Genomic DNA, 26750 nt, shown 5'->3' on the forward strand with positions numbered 1-26750 from the left:
AGGGGCAGAGGCAGGTGGAGCACAGAGCCAGTTCTCGGGGAGTTCTGCCTCCAAGCGAGGTAGCCAGAATGGTCCACTTAGTAGACCTTTAATGTGCTTTTTCTCCTTCGGTTACTACATAATCTTTGGCATCCTGCTATTCTCCATCACCCTACAGACATGTTCCAGGCCATCTTGCAATGTAAGTGCAGTTCCCGGTTTTGCACAGGGGAAAAAAAAAAAAAAAAAAAAAAAGCCCCGTTCAAGACATCCCACTGCACGGACCTTAGCTCCAATCTGGGCGTCCCCCTCTAGTGGCAACCTATGCTGTATCCACAGTCCACGCAGAGACCCTTCCCCTCAGCCCCTCTCCCTTCGTCTGCTCGGGCTGCCGCAGGATCCGGGACCGGGCAGTCCTGCCATGACCGGCCAAAGCGGGGCTCTGGGCTCTGAGACGCGCAGAACTGGTTTCCAGAAGGCGCTGATCCACGACTGCGAGTCCCCAGCGCTCCCCAGAGACCCCCAAGCCTCTCCCCTCACTCGCGCCGGCGGGAGAAGGCTGAATCGGGCCAAGTGAGTGAGAAAGAGGTGCTCACTGCCACTACCCGCCCCCAACCCGACCGTTCCCGGGCTGGAGAGTTTTCAATTTGCCACTCCAGCGTCCCCCGCCAGCATCCAGGCGCGCACCCCCTCCCCCGGGATGGTCGAGGTAAAATAAACACCGTGTTCACGCAAGCAGAACCCATCATTTGCCCAAACCAAGGTTAAAATAATTGCTTCGTCGCAGAATGAGAACAGTAGTAACCAGCCCATCCGGGGCTGCCCAGGACCCTCCCACCGCTGGGGCCTCGGTGGACGCAGCGGCCTCTCAGCCCGGCCAGCCCGGACTCGGAGCAGGGGCACACCCGGGGCCCTGCGGGGGTCTGGGTCTCCTCGAGAGAAACCCGAGCACGGTGGCTGCTGCGAGTCGGTCGCACCGCCTCGGCCGAACGCCAGCCCTCGGCAATTCCTTTCTGGGAGGCGATGTAAAGAATGCTGGAGTCAGACTCGCCAAACCGGAGTGAGTCTGGGCAGCTTCAAAGGAGAGAGACAGAGAGGCAGGGACAGAGACAGAGAGGTTAGGGGCAGGCAGGCAGTGGTGAAGGGCAGCTACCCAGAAGCGAAGTCCTCAGAAAACGCTGCTTTGCCAAAATGTGGAGAAAAACGTGGGGCAGTGGCCGGAGGGGGCCGGGGTAGGAAATCTATAAGTGGTCTCTTTTAAAAAGTGAACTTGATTCCTAATTGAGTTACTTTTCATAACGAATGAAATGGGTCTTAGCCCAACGCAGAGGGGTGGCGGGGCCGGGGTCGGGGGGAAGGGGAATAACCCCGAGGGGGGTGGGGGCAGCAGTGCCTGTAGCGGCCACATGGACCTAACATACTCTCAAACTTTCACAAAGAAAAGGCAGGTGGGAGGAGGAGGGAGATAAAAGCATCAACTTTGACCCTGGGAATATAACAAAATGTTTAAAATACTTTCAGGTTGAGGCTTTTAGAAATAGCAGGTCTTACACATCTTCCGTGTTAGGGATAGAATTTTCGTAGGTAATTGCTAAATTATTAAGAAAAAAGGACCCGGGATAAGGATTAATTGGTGGCTGGGCAGCGACTGGAGATGCCCCGTGAAAGCCTGGTGCTGGCCGGGGGCAAAGACCGGCTGGGGGCCAGGACCCTTGTGGGGCGGAGTTGTTCAAGGACGGGGTGTATCGCAAACATTGAGAAAGTATGTTTCAGAATAAAAGGACTAGAAAGTTTGAGTGACTACTTTGTTTTTTTCCTCTGTTGGATTTTTAATTCCGCCGCTTGGGAACAAGTCGAGCGTGGAGAGGCAAAAGGAGTAGTATGAACAGGGGCCCAGCGCCTTTTAGATGAAGGAGCTCGGCCTGCCTTAGGCTTGGGGAGCAGCGGCTGGAGGAGGGGGAAGAGCTAATCTCCCGAGGGAGAGAGCTGGTGCCTGGGCCTGTCAGGACCGCACTCTGGAATCCCCAGGAGGTCCTGGGGAGCAGGGACCCCTCGGCCTCCGAAGAGCTGAGCTGGGGCTGCTCCAATGTCTGCCTTGCTCCAAGTCCTCTGCCCCAATTTTGAGCCTGGGCACCCTGGGAGGGGGCCGTCTAGGAGCTAAGGGAGCGCCCAGCCCAGCAACGGGGACGTTCACCCTGGCGGAGGGCTCAGACCAGACACACAGTGCCAGGAAGTGGAATCGAGGCTGGCGGGGGAGGGAGGGGGTCGTCTCTGCAGGAAGCCTTGGATTTGCCCCTCCTTGTCTGGGGGCGAGGGCAGTTATGGGGCTGTTATTTTGCTGTTACGGGTGGTGGAAAGAGGGGGCAGGGACGGTCTCCCCTCTTCTTCCAGATTAGCCAACGGAGCCCAGAATTGGGACCCCTTATTGCCCTCACGGGAGGGAAGGAGGTATCTTTTAATGGATCCCACATTTACTGAGCTCTCGCTGCCTGTGCCGTGCCTCGCTTTCCCGCCTGTGAAATGGGCTCCACAGCACCAGCAACTTACGTGGCACCTAGCATGGTGCTGGGACACGGGAGGCGCTCAGGGCTTCCCTAACCACAGCACTTATTCTCACTGCATCTCCCCTGAGGAGATACCTTCATTTCCACCATCATGCAAATGTGAAATGTGGTCCAGAGAATTTAAGAAGCTTCCAGAGGTCACACAGCTGGCCTGGCAGGGAGGCAGGACTCTAACCCGGGTCTTTGCCAGCCGCCCCCTGACGGCAGGGACTGCAGAGGGTGACCAGGGACTAGGTATGGCCGGCGGCGGGGCGGGGGGTGGGGGGCACATCTGAGACCTCATCATTATTCTGTAAAAGGAAGTCCAATTCCGGGCCAGAGGCAGGTCCCCTCCAACCCAGCACTCTTCTCCCTGAGGCCGGTGCCACAATTCTAAGCCATTTTCACAACCGTCCTGCCCAGGGTAGCCCATTTCACCGATGACGAAATGGAGCCCACAGAAGAAGGGACCTGTCCCAAGTCACATGGGCTGATTCTCCAATTTGTGTTCACTCCACCAAATCTCTGGTCCTGTCAAACCAAGTCCCTAGACAGAGGCTATATAGGCTTTTGGAACCTCCAGGAGAAAGGGACAAGGCATCTTAACCCCCTAGATCCGCAAACACCACGGCTGAGGGAGCACCCCCAGTAACAGCAACCCCAGTTAACAGTTACTCACGGGTCGAATCTTCTCAGTACCCAGAAGGAGCTACTGTCAACTGTTTTCGTTCTGCAGATGGGGAGACCGAGGCACAGAGAGGCAGGGCCACCAGCCCCAGTCACCCAGCAACGGAGCCAAGTCTCAATCAGGTGGAACTTGCGCTCCCAAAACCTCTCTCTGCCCTGGTTCCCATTCAGGACCCCCACTCGCCTCAGCACCCTCCCGGACCCAGCATGGGGGCACTTCCAGCATTTCTCAACTGGTCCTCAGTCCAGCTCTGTGGATGGCTACTGACCTCATCCCCATTTCAAAATGAAGAAACTGAGGCAACGGGAGATGAAACCATTCGCGGAGGCTCTCGGTTCTGTTCTGCCCCTGGCCTCCTTCAAAGGCTTTACTCACAAACAGTCTCGGGGATACCAGAAGGGCCCCCAAGACCCTCCCCACTCTCCTGGGAAAGCCCCATTCTAGGGCTAAAGGGAATGAGGTCTGTGACCTGCTCCCAGGAATACCGTCCTCGGGGAAACGTTCGTGTCAGAGCGGCCGCTAACGGTGCCAGGAGCCCCAGAGAGAAATGTGCCCCGTGTGTGCCTAGCTGAGAATGTGCCTCAAGTCCTCTCTCCCTCCTTCCCTCCCTGTCTCTGTCTCTCTCCCTCCCTTCTTCTCTCTCTTTCTCTCATCTTCCTCCCTCCCCTCCCCCCTCACTCCCTCTCTCCTTCTTACAAACATTCCTCACTCCAGTCTGGAGCTCCCTGCCTGCCTGACCCCGCTGGTGTTCTAGATGCCCTCCTTCCCAAGCTGAACCCACCATTTCTCTAGTGTCTGTTCCTGTCTCTCTTCCCGGTGTGTTAACCGATTTTCCCACAATCGGAATATGCTTCTTGAGGTCCTGCTCTCCGTGTCTCTGACCCTAGGTGTTTCTGGGTTCTAATGACCAAATACCCCAGGTCCCTCTCTGAGGAGAGGCAGGGGTCCATGTCTTCCAGGCATTTGTGCCTTTCTGCTCTAGGTGCACAGGCCCAGCGGCCCAGCACCCCACGCGGTTCTGACTTTCCAGGAGCTGTGCCCCCTCCCCGTGTCATGCACACACAAGAGCAGCCCCTCCGGTCCATCCTGCAGGAAACAGGCCCAGCAGAGCTATGCAAGTCCTCTGTGTCTACACACAGATCTTTCCAAGGTCCTTGCAGCAGCAGAGTTACAACCCGGCTGGGACAAAAGGACTCAGCCAGACCACAGGGGATGTGTGGGAAAAAGGTTGTCACCTCCATTTTCTCAGCAAACCCTGGCCTATGGGCCGAGCCCCCAGGCAGGTAAAGCCCCTCCCTCCGACCATCCCTCCCTCCCCAAGCCCTGCCACAGCTGGGCAGATTTTGTTTTCTCCCCAAAAATAACACTTAATTTTCATCATTTTTACCGCCCCCGAATGGAAATAGAGCACCACTGGCTATAAATGGAGACCAATGGGCACAGTTCGACCGCACACACGGGCAGCTTTCCGGGAGCAAACTGCTGCTTTTGATTAAGGAACAAATCTGAGCGTCTTCCCTGCATCTCCCACCTTGCCTGGCCCCCAGTTCCCTGACCTCACACTGTTCCAACGCCCTCTTTCCCACAGTGTGTGTGTGTGTGTGTGTGTGTGTGTTCTACTTTCCCTCAACTCTGAGAAACACAGAATACCTGGCCCTTGAAATTTAATTCATATTTTCCTTTTGGTTTGTTTCTTTTTGGAACGTCACACAGAATGCATTTGCATCCCACCCCCCACCCCCGGCACTGCCCCTCCCATCTCAGGATTTAATTCTACTGGGAGCCCCATCCTCTGAGTACGGGAGGGGCAGAGCCCCTTCCTCCGGCTGTACCTTCTGGGTATCTGTTTTCTCTCCTTCCCTGTGGATCCTTTGCTGGAAAACTAAATCTGGGAGACACCCCTCTCCCTCATGCGCACACACGTGCGCGCCCGTGGGAGAAGGAACCCCTTTGCCCCAACTTTCTGAGCACAGCTGTCCAAGCAGAGAGCTTTAAAATATACTGGGATGCCTCTGTGGGAAGGAGAGCGGCGGGCGGCCCAGGCATCCGGAATGGGAGCACCAGGACATTCAGTGTCCCGGGAACAGTCTCTGTCTTAGAGCAACAGGCACTGCTAATGCCAGAAAACTCCAGAAAACCTCACAGGGCAGAGAGCTGTAAATTCCTAGGCTGCCGTGCTGTCAAATATTTCATTGGAGAACGTCATGGAAAATGTGTACTTTTGGGTAAAGTGCCCGCACAGAGGGTCGAGCTCAGGGCTACAAGAGCCCAGGCACAGACTTTTTTTCCGTGAATGTGTAAGTGTCTCTAATGTGCAGCTGAGTGAGGACGACTATCTGTCAGGGCCGGGCGTGTGGCTGACTCGCCCCACAGCTGCTCCTCCCGACGCGGCCCTGGTGGTCCCCAGAGGTGAGGTTTCCAAGCCCCATCTGCGCAGAGGGCACTGCCACTCTCTCCTCTGCACCGTAGGGTCCCTCGTGGAGCGCCTGGGAGGCAGGGGCCAGAATATGGCTCGCTGATGACAAGAGGGCAGAACAGGGCCATGGGGTTTAGAGTTTGGTTGGGTGGCCCTGAGTACAGGTGAGGACCGGCCCGGAGAATGAGGCGGGCACTGCGGATCAGCTTTCCCGAAGGCCGCTGCGCACCCAGGCACTGGGGCTCTCCGCAATCAGGCCCCTCCCAGTGCTCATTCCACAAGGTCCAGAGCTCACGGCCTCTTGTGATGGACACAGGAGCACATCATCCCCACGTCTCCAGTTCACTCCGAGAACCACCCACCCCTGCCAGCAGGACAGAGTGCAGAAAAGTCACTCCACTGCCAGAAAAGTGAAGTAGGAGAGTCACTCCCCTTCTGAGACGGGGCCTGAGATGAAGCAAGGAACGCCTTCCAGAGTCACGGTTTTGTGTGCTAGTGACCGGCCAGGGCACACAGGCCCGGTGTTGTGGCGTGATCCCTGCAGGATCACTCCGTGTGTTAGATCACACTCAAAGCCCCTGACATCTGTCTGCTCTGTTATTCGCGCTCCGAGTGGCCACACTGGCTGCTGAGTCTCCTCGCATCACGATGTACCCAGGACACCTCTGGTGCACCAGCGCCTCTCCCACGATGACCTGTGTGCACATGCACCAACGTGTGCGCGTTGTACAAGGTTCGTGTGAGTAGCCCACGAGAACACACGCAACCCTGACAGCGGTCTACGGAGTTCTAAATCACGTGGTCCGAAGAGCCTCTACAGTCCCGCGTCCGCAGCCCACAGCCCGCCGCGTGCGAGTGATGTGCTGTGCTGCACAGTCCGTAACTGTCCGTACTTGCAACACCGCAGAGTGCACTCGCATATTCTACGCACATACCGAGTGTTCTACTGACGGAATCTGACAGTAGTCGCACAGGAAGCTACTGCACCACACTCCCGTCCCCTGAGCCTCAGCACAGACGCGAGTTAGGTGTGTGTTCCTCACACTCTTCTGTGCACACAGACCTGGTGACGCACACCTGCCCGACACGGTAGTGCCCACAGGACACGCCGGCATGGACCTCATCTTACCCTACTCTGGGCCTATTTATTGCAGGTTTCTCTCTCTGTCTCTCATTTTCTTTTTTTTTTAAAGTAAACTTCCCAACGTGGGCCTCAAACTCATGACCCTGAAATCAAGAGTCACGTGCTTCACCGGCTAAGGCAGCCAGGCGCCCCGTGTCCTGCGCGGTCTGCCTCCCCGGGAGGATATTCTACATGTTGGCAGGCATCATACGTGTGCACATCTGGTGCCTGCAGAGAAACATCCCACGTATTTTGTGCACAAATCATCCTATCAGCCAGGGAAGGGGGGGGATGCTCTGTCTCCTGACCCTGACATTTCTCCCCACAGCCCCCTGTCCCCAGGGTCACATTTTTCACCCACAGATACCCCACCACCGTCCCCAACTCCAGGCCTCCCTACTGACTCTGCCAGGCCAGGTGGCTTCCCTAACTGCCCAGTGCCCACCTCAGGTCTGGGCCCCGCCTGCCCCACCTTCTGTTGCCTTTGGACAGCGCCCGGAGGGGTTGGAGGGAGCAGGGACAAGGGAGGCTCAGGCCCCTCACTAATGCAGAGCAGGGATAGTGGGGGACAGGGCGGCTGCCCTCTCGGTGGGTGGTCGGTTGCTGCCTCTGCCCCTGCCCCCTCCCACTGGGCCGGCCGGCACAATCCGAGCTGGATCTGGTTCCCTGCTCGGGTTACGGCGCACTCTCCGCCAGGGCGGCTTCACTTAAGCAATTAGCCAGTAAAAATACCTTGGGCTTGGGGAGTGGGAGACAGGGCAGGCTTGTCTGTTTTTACACCCCACCCCAATTTAGGATTCCTGGGGCCGAAGCTGGGGCGTAGATTTGATTTGGGATGGGAACGGTGTCTTTATGGATCTTTAAACTAAGAGCAAAAGCTGTCCACATCCCTGTCTGTATTTTCTCCACTGTCCCGTGCACTGGGCCCCTGGGACTTTGTTTCCGTCTCTACAATAGCCTGTCTTTCTCCGTACAGGCTCAACGCTTACAACAGCCCTGAGAATAGGTGCCGTCATTTGTCCCCTTCTTAGATGAAAAACCTACAGTGTACAGCGTAATTACAGCTAATGATACTGTTAACATAGGCTTGAATGTTGCAAGAAAGGAAATCTTAAATGCTCTCACACACAAAAGAAACAGTAACTACGTGACGGGATAGAGATGGCTTAAAGGAATGAGGAGGGCATGGCGGTGATAATTTTGCGACACATAAATGTATTCAATCTGCACGCTGTATCAGCACACTTCAACTTACACGATGTTATCTGTCTATTTTATCTCAATAAAGCTGTCTAAAAAAAAACAGCCCACAACCACCTCCCCTTACCAATAAATGAAGGCACAAAGAGCTCATGCAACACCCTACACGGTGACTGCTGCATTCAAATCCGGACGTGCCCGGTGTGCGGGCAGAGGGTCTCTGGCTTTTCCACTGCAGATCCTTGCTCTCCCTGTGGCTTAACTCCTGGTTCCTGGGACAGCTCTGAATTTGCATCCTGGCTCTGCAGGATGACCCAGGGCATGGGATAACCAGAGCTGGGGACACATCTGTAAAGGGAGGAATAATATTGACCTCTTGGGGGCTTCTGTGAAGAGTAGACAAATATCCTCGGGGCATTTAACCTTGGTCCTGGGTTCATAGATGGGAGGTAGTGGGTTCATGGACAGGCTCCAGGTCTTTGGTGAGACCTTGAAAAACCATTCTATGAATGTCGCAGGTATGCGCCTTGCCTTCTGGGGTTGGGAGGGTGGAGGGGATCTGGTTCTCAATGGTCTGTCAAAGGGATTCACAGCCCGTGGAAAGGTTAAGAACATCCAAGGGGTGTTGGTAAGGCAGCGATCAGCACCTGGCGGCCAGTGGTCCGGCGTGCAAAGTCCTGTTCCTGTCACTGTGTCTGCGACAGCTGTTACGATTTCATCGCCTGCTCCCCAAAGGACCTCTCTGCGCCTGTGTGCCTGGAAAGCCAGGAGCTGGCAGGGGGGCCCCAAAAGCTTTTCTAAACTCACTCTCTCTACACTCCACCTGCACTGAAGCTTCTGGAGGAGGGTCTCCTGTTGGGGATAGAGAGAAAAGATGGAGAGGTCTTCTCTTGGCAGCACTGGCTGACCCAGGCTAGGTCCCTGGTGGGCCTCAGTTTCCCCACTTCAAAATGCAAGATCAAGTGAGACTTCTCTGGCCAACTTGAGAGCTGAGAGCCTCCTCTCTGAGCACACAGAAAAGCCCTCCTTGCTATGGATGTGGTTTTTCCTAGAATTGGAGGGGGGTCCCCTACAAATTACAGAGCTGGGAGCTCATTTCCCCTCCCCTCCTCCTCACATTCCCACGTTTACCTCCCTCCTGGGTGGAGATCAGGGTTGGAAAGAGCCTCCATCTGCTGCGTTGCTGAGGATCCCAGCCACTCAGCCTCTGTCCTTGGACAAGGTAACTGCTGCCCCTTCCCTGCAAAGTCTGGTTTGCTGTCAGAGCCCGAGGGGCAAGTGGAGGTCAGGCGGGGCCCCAAGTCCACACTTCCTCCCTAGGAAGGCAGGAGCTCCCCCATCCCAAAACACACAGGAGCCACCAGGGGAGCCAGTGAAAGACCCCCATGTGCTGGAGGGAGGAAATGATCTGGGGTTTAGTCAAAGATGGCATCTGAGGCGCCTCCCAACTGGAGAGGACCCAGGAGGGAAGAGGCTACTGGGAAAAAATCTCCCCCAATTTCAAGTCCTGTAGAGCCCCCTCACTTTGAAGGCAGCCTGTCAGAGAAACGGAGGCATTGCTTCCGATTTCTGAGAGCCTGAGAGCCGCAGGGTACTGCTGCACCCTTAGCAGGCTGGGGAATGGGGCAGCCTCTCCCTCAGGCCTCTCTACTAAACGCCAGATGTGCTCCCAGCAGCTGGCGGTAGCGACCCCTTCTCGGGAACTTCCCTCCCAGCACCGCCAGGGCCTCCTAGCCTGCAGCTGCCGTTTAGCCAAAAAAAAAAAAAAAAAAAAAAAAAAAAAATGATGGAAAGAGAATGTAAGAACGCCTGCGAGCGTGGACATGTGTACCCGCGAATAGAGCGGCTGTGCGTGGGCGAACGCGCAGTGCAGGAGTGTGGAGTGTGTGCACTAGACGGAAAGCGTGTCCTCTGCGGCGGGCAGGCCTGTGCTTTCGAGCGAGGGTCGGGGCGCCTAAGCTGTGTGAGGGGTATTCACTAAGGCGCACTGGCGGGGGCGCGCGGGCTCAGGGTCTCTGAGGTCCGTGGATGCCGGCTGGGCCCTGTGAAATGGGGGTGGATCCGCGGGTGCGCGTCCTCCTGCGCGAAGATACAGCCACACACAAACTTGGTCACATCCCACACACCCTTCCCCTAGGCCGGGGAGCCCGGCGGAAGCGGAGCGCGGAGAAGTAGACTCAATCGGCTTCCGCGAGCGCCGCTCGGCCTGGAAAGCTAGCGACTGCTGGGCGCGTTTCGCCTTGAGACCCCCAGCTCCTCGCACAGACGTGCCAGGCGCCCCGAAGGCGACGAGGCGTCTACCGCCGAGGCTGAAGGCGTCTGAGCAAGGAGGGGGGACAGCGGGGGACAAGGAAGCCAGAGAAACCCGAGAGGACAGTGGGCTTTGAAAAGCGCCGCGGGGCAGGCGCACTCCGAGCCTCCCGGCACTCCCGGCATCTGTGTTTCGTCCAGGCTCCTGCCAGGGCAAGGCATCTAGGCTCCTCGCGACGACCCTTGAAAACTGCCCTCTCCTCCCTCCGCCCGACCCAGGGCCAGGGCCACAGAGGCTGGGCTCGGTGTCCTGCAGTCAGCGCGCGAACAGCACTCACCTGGGTCCCCGCTTGCCGTGCTGCGCCCAGCTCCTGCGCGGTTCCGCGCTCGGCGCCACTGTCCTCCCACCCAGCCCTAGCCCGCACCCCAGCACTGCCAGGGAAGGCGTGCGTGCGAGCCCCCTGCTGCGGACAGCCCGGCGCGAGAGGGCCGCCCGGGCCTGTGCTCCCCGCCCGCGCAGACTGCTTTCCGGAACCTGGCCTGGCGCGCAGTGTCAGAGGCCCCGCGGCGGCGGCAGGCCGAACCCACAGGGGCATTAGGCCAACTCCCCCCCCGCGCACGCGGAATTCTCTATTATTATTATTAAAGAATCCCCAGAACGTGTTTACGTTGAGCCGTATAAACTTCCTGCCAGGGCCTTTACCATCTATGAGAAATCGGAACCTGTTCTTGGAAAGTGGGGACACCGGAGCTGCGGGGCCAAATGGGCGGATTTTCATTGTGTGCGTGTGTTGGGGGGGGTGGGTACAAATGTGGTTCAGATCCGAACGTGGCTAGTGGCCACGTGAATGAGAATAGGTGAGAATGTAAGCTCCTGTGGTCTTACTCTGTGCGGGTGAGCGAGCGCATTACTTGGGGCGCACGTGCCTGAGCGAGGTGTGTGCGTGAGTGGGAAGGCACACATGAGTGTGAGTTTTCACTTCTGACTCTTCATAATTTGCCGGATTTGCACGTGCACCAATGCATGCGTGTGTGTGCATGAATGAGCAAATGAGCGGGGCCGCTTGTTCCGGGAAGCCCGTGTGGTTTCGGCCCCCACAGGGCCGGCGGTTCTCACTTGCTCCCGCCCGGCCCGCGGAGCCCGAGACAAAGCGGCAGCGACCCGCCCTGAGCTTTCGTTTTCCGCCCGTGCTCGGCTCCCGCGGCTGCCCGCCTGCTCGCGCGCTTCTGGGCGAGTCCAAAAAGTCCCAGGCGCAGCGCAGTCCTTCCCGGGGCGGGGAGAGTGGGTAGGCGGTCCCTCACGGGAACTTACGCCCGCTGGCCGCGGGGACCCGTGGCCGAGCCGGCTGTGCCCGCGGTGGCCACGGCCCGGTACCCGCTGCCGCCGCTGCAGTTGCGATCTGCCACCCGGCTGTGCGCGTCCGGAGAGGCCCGGGGTGTCCGCGCCTCCGAGCGAGGAAGGCGGGGTGGGGGTGGGGGGCTGCGCAGAACCGGGCTGAGCCGAGGGCGGAGGGCGCATTAACACTTGCTCGCCAGGTTGGTGGAGGCGGGGCGGTTTTGCCGGCGGCCGCGGGGCACCGAGGGTGGGGGCCCTTTAAGCGCCCACCGACGCGGGGCCGGAGGGGGGCGGGGGGGGAGGGAACTCCTGGAGGGTCTTAGGCCGGCCCTCGAGACGCCGCAGAGAGAAGATGCAGTGAGGGCGGCCTGGCTGGAGTCGTGGAGCCGAGCGCCACGGGTGGCAAGGGCCAAGTGCTGTTCCCCGCGGGGGCGCACGGCCGCAGGCCCCGGAGGTGGTGCCTTCCCCAAAAAACCGGCGACGGAGGTGGGGGGCCTTCCTCGCGGCCACTGCCGGGGCTGCAAAGAGGCTGCCCCTCAGCCTCCGTTGGGCTCCTTCCCTAGTGGGAGGGCGAGAGGGAAAGAGGGAGGAGAGAGAGGAGGGGGAGGAGGGAGCTGGGGAGAGGGGGGCTCCGCGCCAACCGCCGGCGGATCCAGCAGCTCCTCGGGGAGGACGGGCGGGCGGGGGAGGGCGCGCCGAGGCCCGCTCCGGAGAAGTGGCCGCGGATGACGGCAGAGGTGCAGCCAGCCCCGCGCGCGCAGCCCCCTCCCCCTCGCCCTCCTCCCCCCCCTCCTCTTCCTCCTCCTCCTCCTCCTCCTCCTCCCGGCTCGTCGGCGGCGCAGAGCAGCGGCGGCAGCGGCGGCGGCGGCAGCAGCCACCCGATGTCTTCGGCGCCCGAGAAGCAGCAGCCACCGCACGGCGGCGGCGTCGGCGGCGGCGGGGGAGGCGGCGCGGCCATGGACCCCGCGTCGTCCGGCCCGTCCAAGGCCAAGAAGACCAACGCCGGCATCCGGCGCCCGGAGAAGCCGCCCTACTCGTACATCGCGCTCATCGTCATGGCCATCCAGAGCTCGCCCACCAAGCGCCTGACGCTCAGCGAGATCTACCAGTTCCTGCAGAGCCGTTTCCCCTTCTTCCGCGGCTCCTACCAGGGCTGGAAGAACTCCGTGCGCCACAACCTCTCTCTCAACGAGTGCTTCATCAAGCTGCCCAAGGGCCTTGGGCGGCCTGGTAAAGGCCACTACTGGACCATCGACCCGGCCAGCGAGTTCATGTTCGAGGAGGGTTCCTTTCGTCGGCGGCCGCGCGGCTTCCGAAGGAAATGCCAGGCGCTCAAGCCCATGTACAGCATGATGAACGGGCTCGGCTTCAACCACCTCCCGGACACCTACGGCTTCCAGAGCTCTGCCGGCGGCCTCTCGTGCCCGCCCAACAGTCTGGCGCTGGAAGGTGGCCTGGGCATGATGAACGGCCACTTGCCGGGCAACATGGACGGCATGGCTTTGCCCAGCCACTCGGTGCCACACCTGCCCGCAAACGGTGGGCACTCGTACATGGGCAGCTGTGGCGGCACAGCGGCGGGTGAGTACCCGCACCACGACAGCTCGGTGCCTGCCTCCCCGCTGCTGCCTGCGACCGCCAGCGGGGTCATGGAGCCGCACGCAGTCTACTCGGGCTCCGCGGCCGCCTGGCCGCCCTCGGCCTCTGCAGCCCTCAACAGCGGCGCCTCCTACATCAAGCAGCAGCCCCTGTCCCCCTGCAACCCCGCGGCCAACCCCCTGTCTGGCAGCCTCTCCACGCACTCCCTGGACCAGCCATATCTACACCAGAACAGTCACAACGCCCCAGCTGAGTTGCAAGGTGAGTGGGGAGACCAGGGCTGTCCTAGTCCTGGTCCGACATCTGTCAGTGCGCGGAACCCAGCCCCCAAACTGCAGACCGCCCTGGGCGAGGGCTCCATGCCACTTCTGTGGGGTGCCACCCCCCTACTTCGGGGAGGCACCAGCTCTCCAGAGTATCTCTGTCCCGCACGCCGCCCTTTGAAGGGTGGCACTTTAGGTCAAGATAATTGTTCTCCTTTTCGGCTCCATCTCCTAGCCGCTGGTAGTCCCGAGCCTGGCCAAGCGACCCCTTTCTAACAAAAAGACTCAGACCCCGATATTCTACATCTCTTGAAGCCCTTACCCCCCTCACGCCTCATCAAGTTCCCAGGATGGAGCCCAAGCCCAGTCTCGGCCAGCTGGCTGGGCCTCCCCTGGAGTCGCCACCGGAAAGCTGCGTGGACAGAAGGGAAGAGTTAGGCCTGAAGCTGCCTGGGCTGGGTGCTCAGCAGCCCAGCAGCCCAGCCTCCCAGGGAACCGGCCACGGGACGGCTGAGCCGGGGGACGTTTTGTAGTGATAGAGGCAGAGAGGAGCTGCGGCCAGGCCCAGAGCAAGAGTTAGAGGCACAGGCCCCACAGACTCTTTGTTTCTGAGGATCCAGGCTTTCAGTGTCACAGGTACACTCCTCCCCACCCCTCCGAGGAGGAGATGCAGAAGAGTGTTCCCTTCGGGGCTCTCCTCTCTGCACCCGCCAGCCTCTCCGGGCCTAGTTCTGAAAAGGGCGCTGAGGAGCTCAGCAGGGCCTGTCAGGGCTCAGCTGTCAGCTGCCCCCGGGAGGCAGGAGCGGGTCTGGTGGCTGGAGGGCCTGAGGGCCGCCTCTCTGCAGGGATCTCCTGGCTGGGGCTGCTTCAGACTCCCAGGCTCCAGCAGCCTCTCCACCCGCTGGGGGGAGGGAGCTCTTCTCGGAGGGTCCTTCCCCTGGGGAAGGCTCCAGCGGCACCAGGGCCTCTGCAGGCTTTGAGGTTGGGGGGTGGGTACCCCAGGGCCCGGCACAGGCCTTGGGCTGGCCATGGAAGCGGAGGCCGGACTCTCCTTGAGATCTGCTGGCCCGGAGAGCCTCCTCATCCCTTCCCCTTCAGCCTCAGGAAGCCCCAGCCTGGAGCTCTGATGTCTGAGGCGATAGAGGCTCCCACAGTGGGCACCCAGGGAGTAGCGGTCATTACTGGGGTCCTGGGATCTTCTGCTGGAGCACAGAGCCCAGGGCCTGGAATCTGGGGCTGCCTGGACCCGCCCGAGGCTGGAACTCTGGGAGTCTGGCCCCACCTCGGTGGGGCGTAGGGAGGCAACAGAGCCCTGCGCTGGAGCCGGGTGGCGCTGCTTCTCCGCCTGGAGCTCTGCGTCCCTGACCCTAACTCTGCTCCCTGCCCTCCTCTTGCCTCCTTCACAGGCATCCCGAGGTATCACTCCCAGTCCCCCGGCATGTGTGACCGCAAGGAGTTCGTCTTCTCCTTCAACACCATGGCATCCTCGTCCATGCACTCGGCCGGCAGTGGCTCCTACTACCACCAGCAGGTCACCTACCAAGACATCAAGCCCTGTGTGATGTGAGACCACAGCTAGCAGGCCCCACCGGGCCCGGGCGGCCTGGCGCAGGGACCTGGAACGCATTGCAAGAAACTGCTTTATTCTTGAGGTATAACCATAGGCAGAAGACGAGGGTTTGACCCCTACCCACCTGGATTATTTGGAAAGAAATCCCCAAGGCAAAGACGCAGCATGGCGGTCAGCACCTCCTCCCCAACTTCTTCAAAAGATTAACACATGGTGGCTGTGGGGTCTGTCTGACCGCAGCTGTTGGTAAATAAGTATCTGTTTTTGATCCAGTTGAAGGCGGCTGAGAAGGTGCTGTGTTGGGGGGACCCTCAACATCTAAATGAGAATTCTGCTGAGGCCTCTCCCCGCCTTCCCTCCAATGGCAGAAGTGGGGGAAGGTTTTCAGAAGAAAGGCAAACATGTGAGACCATCATTATCAAATACTTTATTTTTTGGTTGAGTATTTATCTTTTTATTTTTAATTTTTTTTTTTGAAAGAATGTCTTGGAATGCGCAAGTCTCCTCTTAGAGCCGGGTTTTGCAGGGAAGGGGGGCAAGAAATCCCATCTCCCTCCCCATCTCTGAAGCCCTCCAGCAACCACAGGTGGATCTTTGTGCGGACTTGCATTTCCGAAGCCACTGTTCGTCTTACAAAAGGAAACCAGGAGGAGCCCAGAAGCAGGGGCCCCCCGGGCCTCTGCCCTCCCCTCAGTCCTCCTCGGCCTTCTCTACAGTCCTTTTGGTTTTGTTTCCGATTGCATTTTGACTTTTTTGGCGGGTGTTCGTCTCACAAGACCCAACTGTCTCCCGATCTCTACTGTAAAAACGTGCTGGCGTGAGAGCAAGGGGAGCACAGCACGGCGCGGGGACAGGGAAGGCCGGTGAGCGCACGAATTCAGGATTGCGGCGAAGGCGACGCAGAAAGGTTAAGGCACTTTTTTAAACTATAGCAAGGCTCATCCTGTTATTTATTCTACTTTGTTCCCTAATAATCGAAACACCGCATCGGCTCCTCCGTTTATCAGTATTAATGGTGTAACTTTGTTGGCAATATTTGCCGCGTAGAAAAAAATTTTTTTTTAGAGATCCATTGTAAATTTGAAACAAAGTCCAATCTGTGTAAAAACAAATTTCCATATGTTTATATAAATATATATATAAAATGAAGGACTACCCCTTTTTTTAGTATTTGGCTGCTGGGGTGCAGCGTTTGTGACACGTATTTTAAATTTCCTTCTGCACTGTATAAAATGACAATTCGAGGATGTTTTGCCTTTTGTGTATTTTTTCCTAAAAAAAGAACAAAAATAAAAATGTATAACATTTGTACATGGCCTTTAACATTGTATCAGATAGAAATAAAATCAATGAGTATTTTATTGGGATTGGGATTGCGGAGTATCTTCTCAACCCCAGTACACACAGAGATCGGCTTGGCATGGCTAGCCTTTTTTTATGTAAAATGTGGACGTTTCTGAATCCTTCTTTTTCTTTTCTTCTCTCTCTCTCTCCTCCCCCTTTTTTTCTTCTTTCGCTAATCCTCCTTTTTCCATGCTTCGCTTCTTACTGACGTGAGATCTGGACGTGAGTAACTATTTTTCTTGGCTTCTGTTTTTTAAGAAGAGCCCTCTGCCCCTCTAAATGTCATTTCTTGTTTGAAATACATAATCAGATGTTGAAAGAAAAACTGTGCCCCTCCTTTCCCCAGGGAAAGCCATATAGATATAAGTATATATATGATTTTTTTTAAGTTTTTTTTTTTTTTTTTTTGCCACCATTGAGAGTTTTACTTGGAGTTTCAGGCTTTACTGTTACCATTTTCTAGCTGTTATAAATTATGAAACAACTTTATTTTTTTTGTAGAGTTTTGTTTTTGTTTTTTGAGGGTTTTTTGTGGGGTTTTTTTTGTTTGTTTGTTTTTGGTTCTCTATACTTGTTTTTCCTCAACTCACAAGTGAGTAAAATATAAGCAAGAAAAAGACCAAGAGCAAGGTGACAAAAACATTTCCATTCAGTAACATTTCCTCCAAAGTCACTGTGGGGGGAAAACACGGTTTAAAACCTGTGTCTCTAACGGACCACCCTCCTTCCCTACCGATTCCGCCTACCTAAGAAAACAAACAGTAAAATCACATTGTCCGTGCGGCCATTCAGGACCCACCGCAGTTTCTCCGCGTCGTGGGGTTGCGAGCCTCTGAACCTGGTTCTTCTCAAATTTGACATTTTGGACATGAGGGTAATTTCTCCAGGGCTCTGTTACATCAAAATTATCAAACTCGCCTAGGCAATTAATGTCCCAAACTAACCGCTGTCTATAAAACCGAGATAAAGAGTACAGGAAAAGGCTGGTGACTCCATCCCTGGGGTCTCTGGTGGGCCGAAGCGATGGGGCTGGGGTCTCCCTGCTCAGCAGGCTGTCGCCCACACGCACCTAGTCCTGCGCTCCGGGAGCATGTCTGCGGCGAGCAGAGACGGCACTGTCCCTTCTGGGGTGGACGCCACCACAGCAGCCCATCAGATCGGAGCCCAGGAAAACAAGGCCGGAGAAAATCCCGCGGGCCTCCAGTGCAGAAACCGCAGGCCAGAGTGGGTCTTGTCCTCCCTCCCGCGCCACGGAGACTGAGCCCCAATTAGGACCTAGGTTCTGGGAAGCGGGGTTGATTAGGAGAAACCCAATGCCTGTCCAGCCGGCAAGCTCCCCAGTCTCCAGCAACGTCTCCAGCCTCTGCGCCCACTCTTTTGCCCCCACAGGACCGCCAGCGATCTACTGAGCTCCGGACCAGAGCCTGGAGCAGAGTTGAGCCCCGGCTTCCCGCTCCACGCCCCGGGGGCACCTGCGTCTCTGCGGGCTCTCCCACCGCTCCCACACCCTGGCCAGGCTGCGGAGGCGGCACGCAGAGGGGCTGGTGCAGGAAAACCGGCCGGGGACCCACAGGCTGGGCCTGGCCTCCATCTCCCAGTCTGACCCTGCGCCTGGGGATGAGAGAAAAGCCGCCCCCACCCACCCCCAGGAAAGCTTGGCTCGGAAAGGAGGCAAAAGGGTCTCCGCAGCCAGGACACTGCTGCCGCTGCTGCTGCCGCTGGTGCCTCATGGAACTGCTTGCTTGGGTGGCGTCTTCCCCAGGCAGGGCCTGTTTCCCCTGATTTGCACAGGGGCCAGGGGCAAAGCTCCGACCGCCTGCACAAGAATGTGCTGTGCACGTACAAGCAGCAATCTTAGAAATGTAAAGGCATTTCTGACTCACAAAACCATGTGTGCTTTGTGCATTTGTATCATTCTACCGTAGGGACATCCTAGGTAGAACTAATTCATACAACCTGAGCATACCTCAGTGAGGGGCTGTCTTGGAACAATGCAGTCAAGCTGCCCTAAGTGTATGAATTCCACCCCCCCCCCAATAAAATGCCTGGAGGTGGGAAGTAGCAAGGGTAATGCCATCAGATTTCTAATTGTGGATTACACATCCCGGGAATCCAGGGTTCTGTGTGGGGAGAGGGGCTGACGTCCTGGGTGTACCCAAGCCTCAGCAGGTGGCCCATCGCAGACCCAGCAGCAGAATTGCCTTGGCATCCTCCTCGGTGCCCAGTCCCAGGCGGGAAGGAACTGCAGGCCCAGCCAGTCCTCACCCCATGGAGCTCCCTCCCTCCCTCATGCCCACCTCTGGTCCACATCTGGCTAGAAGGCACTCAGGATATGTGCCTCTGATGGGAAGGTGCCTGGCCCCTCTGTGCCATCAAAGCCCACCTATCCCAGTTTGCTTCTCCCTTTGCAGCTGGAGAGCGAGGGACAAGGAAGGGAGGAGGGGTGCATAAAGGCCTGGCTCCCTGCCTTCCAAGCACCCACTAGCTGGCAGCTACTCCAGAGATAGTAGAGAGACAAAGCTACACAGTCCCTGCTCTGCCACCACTGAACCTGGGCAAGCCCTATCACCTCTGAACCTCAGGTTATCTCTAGCAATGCTGACCTTACGACCTATGAAGGGCAGTGGCAAATGTCCTTAGGAGCTCTGTGGTCCCAGACAGGAATGGCCACAAGACCGGCATGTCTCGCCCTGCTTCCCTAGAGATCTGTCGAGGGTGCGTGTTGGGGAGGGTGTGTGCCACACACACGGCAAGATTCTGCACTTCACTAGAGCCTAGACTCGAGCCTTTCCGATGAGCACTCAGTCTGGGAGCCACGGAGCTCCCCACCTTCTAGCGTCCTGCACCTGGAGAGACCCTGCCCCCTTCCCAGGGAGGACCTCTCAACCTCCAAGCCAGAAGACCCCTGAGCCCAACGACTTCATCTCTGATGGTGGTTCTCAGTGTGGAACTGCCCTCATCAGAAACACGGGGCGTCCACTCAAACTGCAGACCAGGGAGCGTGGCGCTGAGAGCTACCTGACTCGACTCTCTGGAGGTGGGACCCAGGACTCCAGTATTCACAGATTCCCAGGGGTCCTGGTGACAGCTTGAGTTTGCAGTCTCTCCCCCAGTGTTCTCTGGACTCCTGAGAAGAGCCCTGGTGAAGGAAGCTCAGCGCGGCCTCTGCTGCCCCCTCCCGCCCAGCTGCCACGGCAGCTCCAAGTCCAGACACACAGCGGACGTTCATGCTCACCAGGCAGGCTGCGCGCTGGCCACGGCAAGCCCTCTTCCCACACACCCTTCTGCCCTTCTTGGGATTCCCTTAGGGAGGTCCTAGGACTACTCCCGCCTTCCAGAGGCAGGAACCGGGCATGGACAGGTCAGTGGGCTTGCTCCAGGCGCTGCTAGTAAGAGTTGGAAATTGGAATCAGACCCAAAGCCCTGTCCCTAACGCACTGTGCTCCGCGGATCCTGGTCACCCACTTTCCTCCAGCTACCAGGCCTAGCGAAAGTGCCAACTGAAATGTGGTCCACAAGACCACTTCTGCTGCTCGCAGAAAAGGTGCAGGTCATATCCCATGGCTTCGGAATAGAGGTCTGGGAAGAAGCAATGGTGACAAGCCTCTCCAAGCATCTTATTAAACTCCCACACCGTGGAGAAAGCACAGGCCATGCGTCCCACTGTGCTTAGGGCTTACGGCCACAGGGAATCGTGCCAGGTCCTCAGACGTCCCCTGAAAAAAGGTAAACTGTTTCTGTATTTGGAAATGCCCCTAGAGCCAGCCACAGATCAGCACACGTTTCTGGGTCCTGCAACACCTTGGCCTGGTCACAGCTTGTGTGACACAGGCAGCGAACGCTGCGTGGTCTCTGTCCAAACGGTCAGAGGCCTGGTGAGGCGGCAGCAGGCGTGGGCAGTGGGTACCAGTTAACTCTCCAGGGGTATTCACCAGAGTGCCTTCCCTGGGGAGAGGGGACTGTCCCTGGGAGAGAGGCAGCCCTGCGCCTTTGCCCCACCCCAGAAAGCGCTTTCCCGGTGGCTTCTCCATGAGGCGGCAGCGCCACCTGCTGTCCATCGTGCAGTTTGTGTTGGGACAACAGCCGACTTCCCAATAAACTCAAGGAAAACAGGTTTCTCCGGAACTCGGACAGATGCGCACAGAGGAACCTGATTTTGAGGATTCAAGCCCTTTGATCTTTGTTAAGAGACACATGAACTTGGAGGTGGTAAAGACTAAATATAATCTTTCCCTGATTATACAAGCGATACTGCTTATTTAAAATAAACCTTGCAAAAGTGAAAAGAGGGAAGCAAACCACTTCAGACCCTGTCCCGAGACAGCTGTGTTGGTCCCCAAAGATGTCCCCAGGCTCCTGAGAAGCAGAGAGCAAAGATACTAGTTGACAGAGCAGGGGTCAGAGGGCATGGATTAACTTGCTGAGTTCGCGAGCTCGGGCAGGCGCTTCTCCTCCCTGTGCCTCAGCTTCCCCGTATGTGAAGCGGAGTTGACGGTAGGAGGATGTCTTTCGAAGCACTGCTGTGCGGCTTAAGTGAACTTAAAGGCTACGAAGGGCTTACCGGTGAAGAAACCAAGGCACAGAGAGGGAAAACATTCTGAGAACACACAGCGAGGACGTGCCAGAGATGGATTCACCGCAAATCCTGGTGGGCACAGCTTCATCACCACATTCCTCAACCATTAAATGATCTCTTTGGTGTCCCCAACAAGCCACTATGGCTTCCAGTTCCCCCTGAGGTCCTGGTGGTCGCCAACACATGACCCAGCAACATTTCCCCTCTGGCCAGGCTTCTCCCCGTCCCACCGTCCTCACCTGGGAAATGGGAGTGTAACACTACGGTCTTCCGAGGCTTGAAGGAGTTAACCCACTCTCTGGGTCGGGAGGGAGGGTTAGTTTGCTCATAACTCAGCACCTCAGGGCCTGAGTTTATTGCTTCCAAACCATCCAAAGTGCAAAACGTCCACTTTACATGGTCACATGTCAGCTCCCATTTTAACCTTTGTGATTTATGGATGTTGAAAATAAAGGGTTCCATTCACAGGAAGGAATCCTGCCCTGTCAGAGGAACAGGAGTGTGAGCCTGTTTGAAAGATCGCCCAGGCGGTCTCTGGTGAGAAACCAGGACGATGACAAGGCCTGGCGAAGCGGTCGGAGCCCACCGGGGACGGGGGCAGGTGTCCAGGGGGGCCGCACTGCACACCAGGAACAGAAGCTTTGCTGCCTCTGGTTCCTCACCGACAAATGCTGTGGGACACGGGCTACATCAAGCAACAGAGGCCACACTGGCTCAGCGCCCAGCACACCACGGGCTTGCAGTGGGGGAAGGTGCTTAGTGACGCACAGATCAGATGTGAGGGCAGCAGGAGGACAGCACAGAGCAGACAGCACCTGGGGGCCCGCGGCCAGGGATCCCTCGCAGGCTTTTGAAGTGAACAGCCCTGAGCCCAAATGCCACTGTGCCTCTGGTGTGCCGTGGGCCTTGGGGAAACCACACCTCCCACATTCCTCTTCTAGAAAATGCCCCTGGTGGTGTCTGCCCCTCTCTACCTCAGGTGACAAGGTGAAGAGAAGCCACAGGCAGAGAAGGCACACGGACGGCCGGCTCTGGCCTAGTCTGCCGTCTGTGACACTCTGACTCAGCCTCATTACCCGCCAGCTGGGGGCCAAAGGCAAGGGGGCTCCTCTCCCTGCACCTTACCAGGTCTGTGAACAGGGATGTCCCCCAAGCAGAACGGAGAAATTTGGCAAAATTACGCATTTGTTCATCTACGTATATAATTTGTGTTTCTGGATTTTATCCTCGTTAACACAAATACATATAGTTTGTATATGGATATCATGATATAAACACAATCATACAACTGATTATTGATAAAGAATAAATCAACCTCCAAATTTAAAGGAGCAAAAACCATCCACTTCACTCCTGACCAGTCTGGGAACGGCTCCGTGGAAAGAGCCCTTCTCTGCCTCGGGGGGGATGTCTGCTGAGCTGGCCCAGGTGGGGCTGGAGGACCCATTCCCAAGGCGGTGCACCCACAAGGCTGCTAAGGGTGAGGTCGGTCCCTCTCCACGCGGGCCTGGCCCCAGGCGAGCCTGGGCTCCCTCACACCATGGTGGCTGGGCTCCTCGAACCAGCGTCCTAAGAGGCCGCAGCGACCAGTCTCAGGTTCTTCCTCCAAGCCACCAGAGCCACTTAACCTTAACCACACTGTCCCAGAGCGGGTGGGATGTCAAGGGGGTGGGCACAGACCCCTTCTCTCCACAGAATGTGCATCAAAACAACAACAACAACAACAAAAAACCCTTGGGGCCACATTTTACAACTTCCACGGCATTTACAGCAGCTCAGTAAGGGGCACCCTCTGGCTTGGGTGGTGGAGCGCTCGACTCTGTCTCAGGGTTGTGACTTCACACCCCAAGGTGGGTGCACAGATTACTTTTAAAAATCTATGTAAAATATAAGACAACTCAGCAGATGTGAGCTGTTACCAGGAGGGAAGTATCAGCAGACCACAGAAGCCGGTGCGGCTGAGGCTGCTGTCCCCTCCCTCAGCGGCAGGCAGCGCGGGGCAGGTGGGCTGCGCCGTCAAGAATCACGGCGCGAAGTGACTGAAGTCCACCTCCACGGCAGCCTCATCCTCCTGCTTTTACGCATGGTTCGTGTAAATCTGTTCTGAAGGCTTCCCTGGGACCCCCCCCCCCGACTTCTTGTTTCTGAAAGTGATTATCGGTCCTTCCGTGTCGCGAGTATCTGTCCTACTTGGAACACTGGCTGGATTCAACCTGGACAGAGGGAAACGTACCAGCCCCGCCTGCTCCAGGGCGGAGGCGGCGCTGCACCCCAGAAGAGCCGTTTTGCAAACAGAGACCTCTACAAGCCTAGGTGAGAGGAGGGGGCACCGCTCCCCAGGAGGGTCAGAGGTGCTGCAGGGAAGCAGTCCTCCCTTTTGCCCCAGAAGACAGAAAGGTCCATCGCCTCATGCATGGGAAGACCGCCTGGCCGAGGCTCCTCAAGCGTGGCGGGAAGGCCTCCTGACGGCTGAGGTCCGCTGTGGGGCAGGGGCAGAAGGGGTGGTGTGCAGGCTGCAGAGTACCACCCCGGGACCTGGCCACGGCTTCTCTCCGCGGCTCTCCCTGGACGTCGCACCCTCGCTGGCATCCTGTCGCCAACGCCGGCTCTCGGTGGCTCCAGCTGCGCTGGCTCTTCTCGGGCACATCTGTTCTCAGCATCCTCGCCTGCAGTCCTGTCGGCACAGGTTTCCTTCCCCTTACGTGGTGCCTGGGGGTGAAGCACGGCAGGGCCGCTGGAAGACGAGCGCTGAGGCCCCCGGGAGAGCGGGAGGGCCGACCAATGGCCCAGGGGCAGAGGGGCTGGCGGGCCAGATTTTTATATAAGCTCGTGTTGAAGAGGGTACTTGTTGCATCCGGCAGCGTTAAAAAAATACTAACTACATAGCTGCTGAAACGCGCCGGTTACCCTCGCTGACGGCAGTATTCCTCGGGGAGCTCACTGTGGAGGCTCCCGGGGTTCCGACCCAACCGAGATCGGTCGTTCCGGGGGTGGGGGGAGGAGTAAGTTCCTCCTTAAATTCAGGTGTTGTTTTTTTTTTTTTTTTTTTATGATGCTTTTCCCTATCCCGACACTACTGAAGGGATAATTCACTCTCTGGCATTATCCCCAAACTCTCATATTTCATGTTTCGACACCGGCTAGCCGGAGTTTACTTGAACGCGCAGTAGGACGTGGCTGCTGCGGAACCTTTCGAAACGCAGCCGGCAGGTCTCGTCCCATCTTCCACGAATCCCTCCTCCGTCTGCGGCTCTTCTGTTCCAGCTTCCCGCCTGCTTCCGCGCCTTCTGTTCCGCGGCGCTGCTGCAAGCGCTCCGGGCCGGGCTGCGGTAGCTCCTGGCGTCCGAGGGCAAAGCCCCTCCCCTCGCTGCCGACCCGCATCGCCGCCCACCCACGCAAGCCCCACGGAAGTAGGCTGCTGGGGTCCCGTCGGGGACACGATGTCTACGCACAGGGAGAACCACTACCTTTACAGTATCGAATCCCCCCAGCGAGAACCCAGCATGTCCTTGGATTCAGACCTTTCCCCTTTTTCAGCAAAATTTTATCATTTTACCCGTCTGAACCCTGGACAGCTCATTAGGTGTACTCCCAAATTCTTACTAGTTTTTGTTGCTACTGCGTTAAAAAGTTTTCATTAAGTCACTGACACTGTTGGGGAAGGCGAAAAATTTGAAGATTTTCACTGGTTTGGACTCTGAATCTTTCTTTAGCTAAAGGCGGTTTCACCGCCTACACCGTTCTGTGCTTCTGTACCCCGCGCACTGTCAGCATCCTGTGCCTTCGGCTTCCAGCTCATTCCACGGGCATCAATTCTGCCTTCGGCTGGATTAAGTTTATGACATTTCTTATTTCTAAGAACTGTTTTCCTTACAGTTTATTCTCTTTTCAATGGGTAAGACGATCTTCAAATCAGCTTCTGATTCCCGTACTGGCAAGGGCTGACTACTGTTTCGAGATGCTGCCTGTCCTCAGGTGACGGGGGACTCTGGCACATGCTCCCGTCTACGGAGGCGCCCCTCCTCGAGAGTGCACAGGCGGCTTACCGCAGACCTGGCTCGGCACCGCCTCTTGCGGTAGGGACTCCTGGAGCGGCAGGCCGGGCCTCAGCTTCCATTCTCTGGCCTTCTTGCTGGGAGACGTCCTTCTCTTTTCTCTACGTCACACCTTCCAGTACAAATTTCAATGTTGTACCATGCATTTGCACATTTCAAAAATATCTTTACCTATCCCCGAGCAGAAAAGGGCAAAAATTCACTCAACTTTTTAAATAAAAACATGAAAACCAGTTCCTGAAAATTTTCAGGAGTACAGAGCAGATGCGGCCTGGAACGTGCTTGCTTCAAGGAGTCAGTCTCCTCCCTCTGTGCTCTTCCTTCACACCTCATGTGACAGGTCCCGCCCTGTGCTGACGTGCTTTTCTGTCTACTCACTGGTATTGTGGACTCTATGTTTTCCAGAAATGGGCCAAGTGGTTTCTCCTCGGGTTCTGCTTTCTCACTGTGTGGGCACAGACTCTCCTCTCCTCAAACGGGAGGGACTGCTCCCAGCTCAATGATCTAGTCGACTGGGGGTTGGGGAGGCCGGGCCGTGGGTTCTCAGGCCAGGGAACATAAGCTGGTCGTGCCTTCCTCTGTGTGGGGAAAAGCCCATGCGCCAAGACCAGACAACACCATACCCTGCCTCCCCAGAGGCAGAAAGGGCTCTTCTCCCAGGCCTTTCTAGATGGCGTGCCCAAGAAAACCCCTCACAAACATGCTCTCCAGCAAGTTCAGGGCTGCTGCCTCCCCTGCCCACCTCCACTGGTCTCGACACTGTAGTCTGGGAAGTGGCTCCAGGGCCATCGCCACCATCACTGATACCCAAGTCTTGGGAACAAGAAGCCAAGTCACTGAGTACCTGCCTTATACTGTGAGTGCTCGCCCTGGAGGCCCCGAGAGACTGTGACCCGCAGGCTGTCCGCAGCAGGTGAGGAGAGAAGGCGTGCAGGCTGGTACACTCGGGATACTTACATTTCAGGTGCTTGGATCTTGGGTTTTGCTCATACTAAACTATTTCCCACAAATACGAAAACGATGAATTCATTCAGATGATGTGTATCAACACATCTGGAGGATTCTGGCTGTAACGGACGGCAAAGTCAAGCGAGTTGGCCTAAATGGGAGGGATGATTGAGCAGCCCAGAGGCAGGCTGGTGTCGGGCATAGGTCATGCTCCCAGTGCTGCGATCAGGCGCGCTCCTCCCTCTCTTGGCTCTGAGGACCTGTCCGTGTCTCCCAGTTTTCCTGGGCTGCTGTGTACCAGCCAGGTGCCCCGACGGCTGACAGCTGGGGCATAGTGCGGGGTGACCAAGATAGCCCCAGACTCATTTCCTGATCTCCTGGAGTACCACTCTAATGGTGAAAGAGCAATGATAAAGTCAACAAAGACTAAACCAGAATACGTCAAGTACAGGAAAAAATTATGAGAAGAAAACAATAACAACGACAAAAATCAAGGCAAACACCCCCTCCCCAAAAAACACCCCCAAAATACAAGGAATCAGATGACCAGATTCGGGCTTTGATGTCTGAGCTAAGTGTTGGGTGACAAAACGAAATCAGCCATGCTCACGGGGGAAATGGTTCGGGCAAAGAAAAGTGGGTCCAAAAGCCGAAAGGAAAGGTGCTAGCCTGTTTTTCAGTTTTTTTTTTTTTTTTTAGATTTTTTATTTATTTGACAGACAGAGATCACAAGTAGGCAGAGAGGCAGGCAGAGAGAGAGAGGGGGGAAGCAGACTCCCTGCTGAGCAGAGAGCCCGATGCGGGGCTCGATCCCAGGACCCTGAGATCATGACCTGAGCTGAAGGCAGAGGCTTAACCCG

The 26750-nt window shown here is 57.0% G+C and overlaps 1 protein-coding gene across 1 annotated transcript; it reads left to right on the forward strand.

The window, feature by feature from the left end:
* Nucleotides 1-12416: 12416 nt before the first annotated feature.
* Nucleotides 12417-15423, forward strand: LOC111152942 (forkhead box F1). The gene is made up of 2 exons (XM_022511690.1): nt 12417-13395; nt 14804-15423. Exons 1-2 carry the CDS (start codon nt 12417-12419, stop codon nt 14962-14964), a joined length of 1140 nt encoding a protein of 379 aa, XP_022367398.1. The 3' UTR covers nt 14965-15423.
* Nucleotides 15424-26750: the final 11327 nt, after the last annotated feature.

Source organism: Enhydra lutris, unplaced genomic scaffold, assembly GCF_002288905.1.
Source record: "Enhydra lutris kenyoni isolate GAN:26980312 unplaced genomic scaffold, ASM228890v2 scaffoldscaffold30, whole genome shotgun sequence".
Classification (NCBI taxonomy): domain Eukaryota; kingdom Metazoa; phylum Chordata; class Mammalia; order Carnivora; family Mustelidae; genus Enhydra; species Enhydra lutris.